Genomic DNA, 10,593 nt, shown 5'->3' with positions numbered 1-10,593 from the left:
GCTGTAAAATTGATGCTGATAAGAAGTCCATATCATCATTCTTTGTCAATCTGCTATCACTTTCCGCAGACAGTGCCAAACTTTGAAGCATTAAAACAGTTTTGCTGAGCAGAACGTTCTATCACTAATAGGTCTTCAGTGTGGGACTTGCAGTGTATGACTTCCTTCAGTGCTTCTGCTATACAAGCTTTCCAAGCAACTTGAGCTAAGATTTCAAAAAGGTTATTTTGCCTTTACCTGATTATATTTGCTTAACTCCTACATTATTCCCTGCAGCCCCCAAGTGAGATATGCAAGGTTTTATAAGAACTGCAGAAAACACCTATCAAGTTGTTTCTTGCACGGTATGCCTCACAAACTTTTTTTTTGCCTTTTAAAGCCTATAAAATATGAAAGAAAAGGTCACTTGATTGGGCGCTTGAGCTTTGCTATTATGCAGCTGTCGAGAATATGTAATGAGTGGGCAAGGTTGGCAACAGTACGACTGTAGGCATGGTGATGCAACAGTTTTGTATATATTTGGATCTCTAGCCTGTGTCATGTGAAGGTGCAAATGCATGCTGCAATGACTGACCATTGCTGACTACAAAACAAACTAAAGAGCATTTTCATTATTCTTTGAAATGCTCGGTCAGGAACATTCATTGTGCCATTGTGCAGTAAAAAGCAGGAATCCCAGTCAGTCACTGCATGCTTGAGAGCAGCACAGGAGCTTGGCATAAGCATCTGGTCACATGGCTTTTGTTTCTCATATTCTGTGAATTTTAGAATGCAGGAAAGTACTGCATGAGAAATATAATATAGGAAACAATTTAATGATTGGTTTTCACTGGCACTATACAAGTTTGCATATCCCATTCTGGCTCTGCAGCAAATATTTATAACTTTCAGTAATTAAGCTTCCATAATAAGTCAGTTAATGGGGAATTAAAAATTAGCCTAAGTTACAGTAGTCTATGTCAACATGAAACATCCAGTACAGTTGTCTCTGAAGTTCCTTTTGATTTTAAATCTTGGCTGTAGTTGTGCATGTTATGCATGCCCACTGCTCGACTACTATAGTTTACCATATTGCCACTGTGCATCTGCATGGCTTTTAAAACTATTAGTGAGCATTAAGGCTGACAACAGTATAAGAGATAAGTTGGAAAAAAAAAGATAAGTTGGAATCTGGTGGAAGCATTCCAGATGGCCTATTCCAGTGTTTCTCAAATGGGGTTCCACAAAAATATTTTGAGGGTCTGCAAACACATCTCCCCCCAAAAAGAAAGTTTATGCAATAGATCTGTGCTCTGGCCTGGCAAGACAGCTTTGCAGGGTTAAAAGCATGGAGGTTCAAAGCCAACTAGTTTCTCAAAGGCAAAGACACAGGAGAGGAGTATGGAAATTGAGAGTCTGCATATGAGAGAGGGATTTTTGTTGATGCAGGCATCGGTTAAACTCGAGCTCTTGCTGCACTGCTGGATGGGCTGCAGGCAAAACATTTGGCGTGGGAGAGTGAGCAGCGCAGTGTTGGAAGGAGTTCAGCCCTTTTCAGCAGCATACATACTGACATGCTGCCTCTGTCTATGTCCTCTGCAGCTGTGGCCCACTGGCTTATCAAGTGCACATTTTTAGAGGTCACTTTAGTATGGACCCTATCCCAGTTTTATCTCTTGGAACTGCAGCAATAACAGTGATCACAAGAATCCCTACCCCCCTCTACAGTCAACTTTCAGTGGTTCACAAGAGGTCTCCAACCAATCCATTGCCAATAACCACTGATCTATTCATTAAGCTGTTTGCCACTTATACAGATCCCTTCCGTTTCTAGCTCTTTAGGAAACAGTGCGAACAATGCACTGAAAATATGCAAACAAAAGAGTAGTAAGGATGGCTTTTCTTTATGGCTGTAGAAATCGTATAGCTAACCTTATCCATATCAAAAGGATTATCTTTTTTGTTCATCTTTCATGTCTACTGTGGCCCATCTATAAATAAATGTGTGAATTCAGATTTCAGTTTGTTGTTTCACTGCTTTTCCTTTCCTTGTAGGTGTTGAATGCACCTGGGGACAAGGTACCTGTACTGGCAACAGCAAACTGCCAGGTAGGGGAATCGCATATGCTTTCAACTCCTATGCTTGCACAACTACCTTATAACTCATTGTAATGTGCACTGCTTTGCTTTGTTTCATGTTTCTTGCTATGCCATCCCACTTAAAAATCTGGAAAGGATTGGCCAAGAAATCTATGTGTTCATTCGTTCATGTTTTTACTATTGCTTGCACATCAGAGTTGTAAGGGTTGCTTTTCTTTGTGGCTGTAGACAACACATAGCTAACATCTAAACCAAGAGCAATATCTTTTTTTGTTCATTTTATCTTTCTACTGTGGCCCATCTATAAACATGTGTGACTTCGGATTTCAGTTTGGTACGTGTTTCACTGGTTTTCCTTTCCTTGTAGGTTTCGAATGTGCCTGGGGACCAGGTACCTGTACTGGCAACAGTAAACGACCAGGTAGGGGAATTGCACATGTTTACCACTTTTATACTTGTCCAACTGTGCAGACAGAAATACGTAAGGAGGAGACCATAAGACCCAGAAAAACACCTTTTAACATTTGTTTTGTGCTTCTTGCTATGCCATCTCACTTAAAAACTGGGAAAGAAAGGTCAAGAAGTCTATGTATTCATTCATGTTTTTACTGTTGCTTATTACCATGTGCTTGGGTACGCATGGAAATAATTACTTATTTCACCACATTTACTACATAACCTATATTAAATCACTACTTGGCTAGTGATCAAACTGTAGGGACATAAGCAGCTCATTGTATGGCGCATACAAGGTGAGCCTACTGCCGCTCGTAACAAGGAAAGCATAGAGGATTATTTATTTTGTTTATTAATATCGAAAATAACGAGTAATTTGATACTACAAATGTACCAGTTTGTGTTTTCGACGGTCTGCGATTTCTTCCAAAATCTTTGTGGTTTTTACTGAACTGTTCAAAGCCAATTTTCTTTAAAGGTGCTATCACGTAACACCTCTGGATTTTCTAGTCTAATGAAAAGTGAAATTATGTTTTCACACTGAAATTTTTTGCAGACAATCTGTGAACAGAGGTTTTTATCAGGCACCAAAAAGTGCCAGTAGAGTGATTTTTTAACCGAAGATTCATCTGTTTTACATCTTTTTTCAAAACACATTAAATAGGTGAACAATACAAAGCTTAATCAGATTGTCATAACATGTATAACTTAGAAAAATATTTATAACTGCCTCATGACTGGTAAATAACTTTGCAAGATATATTAAGAGAAATTGCCTTTCGCTTAAGGGTTCTTTAAAGTGCATATTTTATCCTTTATTATTCATATTTTATTTTTTCATGCATGCGGAGGGTAATGCTTTTCTCTGTTCCATGCAGGTTCACCTCGGCAAGGGTGTGTACATTCCTGTAGAGATGGCAGTGGCTCCTGACGCTGCCCAAGGATTCTCTGTTTTTCAAAGAACCAGTGAAGGCTGCCTGTGTCTCAGAAACAGGAGTGTGATAGGGGCCCCGTGTCGCCGCTTTCCGAACTCTAGTCCATTCAGCCTCCAAAAAAGCCCTGACCTATCACAAATTGGCAGCTGTAACAAGTGAGTGCTTCAATCGTGATCTAATTATCTTTTTTTCAGTCATGTTCATGTTGTTTTACATAACCACAGCTCAGCATCCTTCACATTTGTGGAGAATTCATGTGTTCAATTTCATTTCTTATATTTTGCTGTGAATTGTTTTCGTGTTTCCTGACTGATTTCAATAATTTATTTTTACAATGATATAAAATTGACCATTTCTTCTCTTCGGACTTTTTCTCATTTGTTGCTTTCCAGATGGATTTGTCGCATATATTAGCAGGAATGCTATTGATCAGCTGCCTCCAAGCAAGTGCATGCAGAAACTAAAGATATATTACAGAAATGCTGAAAGACGAACAGATGAAAAATGCAAGCTGAAACTTCATATGTCATGTGTATCAGAAGCCAAATAAATAATACCGAAAATTTCAGTCATTACCAGCCTTCTCTTATTGTATAATGTAGGACACCTGCTCAAATGTCACCACCTGAAAAGAAATTATATGGCTGTGGATTTCACGTCACCCATCCTGCCCAAATCACCTATAATGCCCGTATTGCCCATAATGCCCGTATTGCCCATATTGCCTGTATCACCCATAATTCCCTTATACCCATATCACACATATCGCCCATATACCCATATCACACATATCGCCCATATGCCCATATTGCACATATCACCCGTACTCCCCTTATGTCCCATATGACACATATCCCCCATATCCAATAATACCGTATGCTCAAAATTCATATGGGAGGTTTTCAGTAGGGATGATACGATAGTAGAGAGAGAGAGAGAGAAATAACATTTATTGCACCCGTCAAAAGGTTGGCGAGGATCCGAGGCGAAGCTCTGTCCCAAGCATGTCCTCCCCCTCAGCCGTCGACCTGGATCCCTTGGATCTTAGCAGCGGCCAGGGCAAGACGGATGACTTCTCGTTGCCCTTTTTCATCCTGCTTGAGAAGTAGTGCCTCCCAGGACTCATCTGTTCGGTCAGGTTCTCCAAATCTAGGAACCGTCCATATCATATGGATCATGTTCGCTATGGCATCGCAACGTTTGCACCTGGGGCTAAAAATTTCCAGGTGCCACTTGCTGTAAAGCTGGGGGATCGGGAATACTCCAGTCTGTAGCTTATGCCACATAACCTCCTCACTTTTGGTGAGTTGCTTACGCGCTTTTGGTAGTACTGATCTACCTAATTTGTAATGATTTAGGATATCCTGGTAGGTGTTAAGGTCATCGTCGAACTGCAGGGGCTCCTCATCGCGCAAGGGGTACGGGGTTGCGCATAAGTCGTCACTGCAGGATCCCGGAATGTAGCTAATCCTCGGGCCAGTACGTGCGCTTTCTCGTTTCCCCTAAACCCCGGTGCGCCGGTGTCCAAATGAGCGCGACCTGCTCTGCCGGTGGTGAACCACTGGCCAACACTCTTGCTGCTATGGCCGAAATGCGGCCCGCGCCAAAGTTTCTAATCGCTGATTTCGAGCCTGTAACTATAATTTTGACCTGTTGTTGTGTTAGAGCTAGCGCGATGGCCACCTCATCCGCCTCCGTTTTGGTCGAATTTCGGGTGCTGCAGCAAACTACCGAGTCCCCGTCTTCTCTAGTTGCTACTGAAACACGTCCCCTACCGTTCGCGCATTGTGCGGCGCATTGTGCGGCATTTGATGGAAGACGTCCTGTCTTCTCTCAAAACGGGCTTGCAGCGCTGTTGCTCTTTCACTCCTCCGGCTCTCATGGTAAACGAGGTGCATGTTTTTGGGGAGCGGAGGTATTTTTAATTTGTCCCTAACCTGTCTAGGTACTCTTTCTGTACGTCTGGAGCATGCTTGCGGCTCATACCCCAGTTTTTCCAAAATGCTCCGACCGGTACGACGGCGCAACATTCTCTGGTATTGTGAAGTCCTTGCAGCTTCAATGAGCTCTTCGAGTGTATTGGAGACCCCTAGTCTCATAATCTTGTTTGTCGATGTGTTGGGTGGTAAATCTAGTGCCGTTTTTATCCCGTTATGAATGAGAACGTCAAGTTTCTCCTTTTCTGCCTTGTGAAGCCGTAAATACGGCGCCACGTAGACTATCCTACTGATTATAAAAGACTGGACTAGCCTAAGGAGGTTAGCTTCTTTCATGCCCGCATGTTTGTTTGCGATCCGCTTCAGGAGTCTACAGGTTTAACTGGTGCTAGCGTCTAGCCTCTGTATCGTTTCCGTGTTCCTGCCGTTGGCCTGAATTCGTAATCCTAGAACTCTTATGGCTGCCACCGTTGGTATAACGTTACAGTTGACCCTGAGTGTTGCTGATTTGTAGGTTTTTGTGATATTTTTATGTGTAATGCGCTCATATGTGCGTTGCCTGCAATAAAACCTCAGTTGATAGTTTGCGCTCGAGTGTCTCGTACCATTTTCTATGTCTGCTTTTCAAAAACGCAATGATGTTTCAACAACCAGATTTACCAATTTATTTGTGATGGTTCCCGAAGCATAGAAACTTTGGTTTTCTTGCTATTTAAAAATATTGTAAGGTAACGCGAAGGTCGGACTTGGGGGATCAGGCTTTATTGCAGACCTGAAGCCTTGGTCGCACACTGCAGCCAAACACACTCCGCGATGACCATGGGTATCTACGAGTGGGAGCAGGATGAAGATGAAGCAGCACGTTCAGCCGTGTGGAAGACGAAGCGCCACACAGTGCTCACACTATTTCGCCCGCGCAGTTGAAGCGGCCAGCCTGGCCGCAATTAGTCCGCAGGATTGCGCCCAATAAAAGGTTTCATACGTGAAACGTGGACAACTTCAGTGCCACGGTAACGAAAGTCCGGAGGAGGGTAAACAGGGGAGACGCGATAGTTGACCGAGGAGGTTTTTGCAAGAACTGTGTAAGGACCAATGTAACGGTGCTGTAACTTGTCACAAAGGCCAGGAGTGCGTAATGGGGTCCAAAGTAACACCGCGTCGCCAGGACGGAACGAAACTTGGCGATGAGTTGCATCATAGCGGCACTTGCGGTCTTTCTTGCTAGCTTCCGTGTTGACGCGAGCAAGCCGGCGAGATTTGGCCACTCGGGAAAGGAACTGGTCAGGAAGAGAGGATGAGGAACTGGCATGTGTAGAAAGGAAAGAGGCGTCAAGAAAGATAGCGGGAGAACGGCCGTAAACGAGGAAAAACGGGGTGTAACCTGTGGTCCGCTGTACAGCCGTATTGTAGGCGAACGTAACAAAAGGAAGTATTACGTCCCAGTTTCGGTGGTCCTGGTCGACGTACATAGACAACATGTCAGAAAGCGTGCGGTGGAACCGCTCAGTCAACCCATTGGTCTTCGTGTGATAGCTGAAGGTCAGTTTGTAATGTGTGGTTGAGGCCTCACTAACTTCGGCTACAATCGTCGACAGAAATGTCCGACCACGATCGCTGAGAAGCCCTTGAGGGGCCCCATGGCGCAGTACGAGCGATTCCAAAAACAAGGTCGCGACCTCATGTGCTGAGCCATTGAGCAGAGCAGCGGTCTCAGCGTAGCGTGTTAGGTGGTCGACGGCAGTGACGATCCAGCAGTTACCTCGTGCGGACAATGGAAGTAGCCCGTATAAATCTATGCCAACAACGGCGAAAGGAGTAGCAGGGCAAGTTAGCGGCTGTAGTAGGCCAGCAGGAGGAGAAGCGGGATATTTGCGGCGCTGACATGAAGACGAGAGGCGACGTATTTTGCCGCAGTTGAGGCGAGGCCAGGCCAGAAGAAACGGGTTTTCACACGGTAGTTTTATGAAAGCCTAAGTGACCGGCTGTAGCATCATCGTGGAAAGCCGCTAGGATACGGGTGCGAAGCGCTCTCGGAATAACGGGGACCCAACGGGTGCCTTCAGAGCAATAAATGTAACGGGAGAGCACGCCGTTTTCAAGTTTGAACTTTCGGAGTTGCCTGCGCAACCTAGCGGTAGGAGGGTGAGAAGCACCGCTGAGAAGGTTGATTAGGGAAAGACAGTAGAATCTGCTCGCTGGTGTGAAATAATGGCGTAGCGATCTGGAGCAGCGGCAGGAGTAGCTCAAGTAAAGTTTGGAGCTCTGGACGACATTGGGACGTCGAGGGTGCACGCAGGAAGGCGCGAAGAAGCACTAGGTGGTGATTCTGGGAGCGGGCAGAGGGAAAGAGCATCGGCATCTCGATGTTTGCGACCCGATTTGAATATGACATCGAAGTGGTATTCCTGCAAACGCACAATGCAACGGCCCAGGCGTCCAGTCAAATTTTTGAGGATTGATAACCAGCACCGCTCGTTACCGCCATTTCATGATGGGTAACGATCATGAAATGGCGGCCGTAGAGGTAGGGGCGGAAAAATCTGAACTGCCCAAACGACGGCAAAGCACTCTTGCTCAGTGGTGGTGTAGTTGCGTTCCGCTGGTGTTAGAGTTCGACTGGCAAACGCAATTACTTTTTCCCGAGGAGCGGTGTCACGTTGCAGAAGTACGGCGCCGATACCGAGGCTGCTGGCATCGGTGTGGAGAATGGTAGCAGCAGTGTCGTCGAAGTGAGCGAGAACAGGGTTCGAAGTGAGGGCATTCTTTAGGGTTTGGAAAGCTTTTTCGCATTCTTCGGAGCAATTGAGAGTGGTACGGTCGGTAAGGAGGCGGTGGAGCGGTGCAGCAATGGTAGCGAAATTGCGAATGAAACGGCGAAAATATGAAGACGGCCAAGGAAACTGCGTAGGTCCTTAGTCCGCTGAGGGCGTGCAAAGTTCAAAACTGCAGCAAGCTTGTCAGGGTCGGGTCGAATGCCATCACGGCTGACGAGGTGGCCCAGGATCTTGATTTCTTTCTTGGCGAAATTACACTTTTTTGTGTTCAGCTTGGGACCGGCGGATGCCAGGCACGTTAATACTTGATCAAGGCGGCATAAATGATAGAAAAAGTCGCAGCGAAAATAAAAATGTCATCAAGGTAGCACAAGCATGTTTTCCACTTAAGTCCTCTAAGAACAGTGTCAGTCATGCGCTCAAACATAGCGGAGGCATTACAAAGTTCAAAAGGCATGACATTGAATTCGTAAAGCCCATCGGAAGTAGCGAATGCGGTTTTTTTCTTTGTCGGCTTCGTGCATCGGTATCTGCCAGTAACCGGAACGCAAATCCAAAGTGGAGAAATATTCGGCGCCCTGAAGACAGTCGAGGGAGTCGTCAATTCGTGGCATAGGGTAAACATCTTTGCGAGTGACTTTGTTTAGTGCGCGGTAATCAACGCAAAAACGCACGGACCCATCCTTTTTTTTTACCAAGATGACCGGAGAAGACCAGGGGCTAGCTGAGGGCCGAATAATGTCTCGTCGGAGCATATCATAACAATCATCATCATCATCAGCCTGATTATACCCACTGCAGGGCGAAGGCCTCTCCCATATTTCTCCACTTAACCCGGTTCTGTGCTAGCTGCATCTGCTTGACCCCTGCGAACTTCTTGATCTCATCCGCCCACCTAACTTTCTGCCGCACCCTGCTACGCTTTCCTTCCCTTGGAACCCAGTTTGTTCCTCTCAGCGACCATCGGTTATCTTTTCTTCGCACTACATGTCCTGCCCATGTCTATTTCTTCTTCTTAATTTCTACTAGAATGTCGGTAACTTGAGTTATTTCTCTGACCCACCCTGCACGCTTTCTATCTCTTAATGTTACCCCTACCATTTTTCGTTCCATAGCCCTCTGGGTTGTCCTCAACCTAAGTAGAACTCTCTTGGTTAGCCTCCACGTTCCAGCCCCATAGGTGAGTACAGGCAAGATGCAACTGTTGTATACTTTCCTCTTGAGCGATACCGGTAAGCTGCTAGTCATAATCTGCGAGTGCTTGCCAAATGCGCTCCATTCCAATCGTATTCTTCTTGTTATTTCCTTTTCGTGGTCCGGATATGCGGTTACTACCTGTCCTAAGTAAACATATTCACCTACAATTTCCAGTATTTCGCTACCTAATGCAAACTGCTGTTCCTTCCCGAGGCTGTTGAACATTACCTTAGTCTTCTGCATATTGATTTTCAAGCCTACCTTTCTACTTTTCCTGTCTAGGTCATCAATCATTATTTGCAGTCCATCCCCCGAGTTGCTTAGCAATGCGATGTCATCAGCAAATCGCAGATTACTGAGTTATTCTCCATCTACCCTTATCCCTAACTGCTCTCATTCCAGGTCTCTGAATACTTCCTCTAAACAAGCTGTGAATAGTACTGGGGATATTGTGTCTCCTTGCCTAACACCTTTCTTTATGGGAATTTTGTTACCTGCTTTATGCAGAACTATGGTTGCAGTGCAGCCACTATATATATCTTCCAGCACTTTCACGTACGGCTCGTCTGCCCGCTGATTTCGCAATGCCTGCATCACCGCCGAGGTTTCAACTGAGTCAAATGCTTTTTTTTTGTAATCAATGAATGCTATGTATAAGGGCTGGTTACATTCCGAGCGTTTTTCTATCACCTCATTGATGGTATGGATATGATCGATACTAGAGTACCGTTTCCAAAACCCTGCTTGATCCTTTGCTTGATTGCAGTCTAAGGTAGTCCTGATTCTATTAGCGATTACCTTAGTAAATACCTTATACGTAACAGACAGTAAGCTGATTGGTCTGTAATTTTAATGTCCTTAGAGTCCCCTTTCTTGTGAATGAGGATTATATTTGCATTCTTCCATGGTTCCGGTACCGTCGATGACACCAGGCACTGCGTATACAGGGTGGCCAGTTTTTCTAGCACGATATCCCTCCCGTCCTTCAGCAAATCTGTAGTTATCTGATCCTTTCCAGCTGATTTCTCCCTTTTCCTAGTTTCTAGTGCTTTCTTGACCTCGTCCTTCGGAGCATATCATTCACATTATCTTCTATGATTTTACGTTCTGATAAGGAAACACGGTAAGGGCGGCGGCTAACAATAGAAGTACCTTGTATAATAATGCGGTGCTGTGCAGAAGAAGTTCGGCCCAAGGTCGGAGAAGTGACATCAA

The 10,593-nt window shown here is 45.0% G+C and overlaps 1 protein-coding gene across 1 annotated transcript; it reads left to right on the top strand.

Annotated features, from left to right (window-relative positions):
- Window positions 1–275: 275 nt before the first annotated feature.
- Window positions 276–4,026, top strand: LOC146175110 (uncharacterized). Its single transcript, XM_084583558.1, has 5 exons — window positions 276–344; window positions 2,035–2,088; window positions 2,447–2,500; window positions 3,414–3,625; window positions 3,863–4,026. Exons 1-5 carry the CDS (start codon window positions 291–293, stop codon window positions 3,882–3,884), a joined length of 396 nt encoding a protein of 131 aa, XP_084439684.1. The 5' UTR covers window positions 276–290; the 3' UTR covers window positions 3,885–4,026.
- Window positions 4,027–10,593: the final 6,567 nt, after the last annotated feature.

Source organism: Amblyomma maculatum, chromosome 11, assembly GCF_055883805.1.
Source record: "Amblyomma maculatum isolate TAMU_Amacu chromosome 11, ASM5588380v1, whole genome shotgun sequence".
In the NCBI taxonomy this organism is placed as follows: domain Eukaryota; kingdom Metazoa; phylum Arthropoda; class Arachnida; order Ixodida; family Ixodidae; genus Amblyomma; species Amblyomma maculatum.
The sequence above is the reverse complement of the archived record's forward strand: the minus strand, read 5'-3'. Positions and strand labels throughout refer to the sequence as shown.

Coding starts and splice junctions, on each gene's coding strand:
- LOC146175110 (XM_084583558.1), top strand. CDS start 291: ATGCAAGGTTTTATAAGAACTGCAGAAAACACCTATCAAGTTGTTTCT. Junction 2,089..2,446: donor TGGCAACAGCAAACTGCCAG/GTAGGGGAATCG, acceptor CTTTCCTTGTAG/GTTTCGAATGTGCCTGGGGA. Junction 3,626..3,862: donor CAAATTGGCAGCTGTAACAA/GTGAGTGCTTCA, acceptor GTTGCTTTCCAG/ATGGATTTGTCGCATATATT.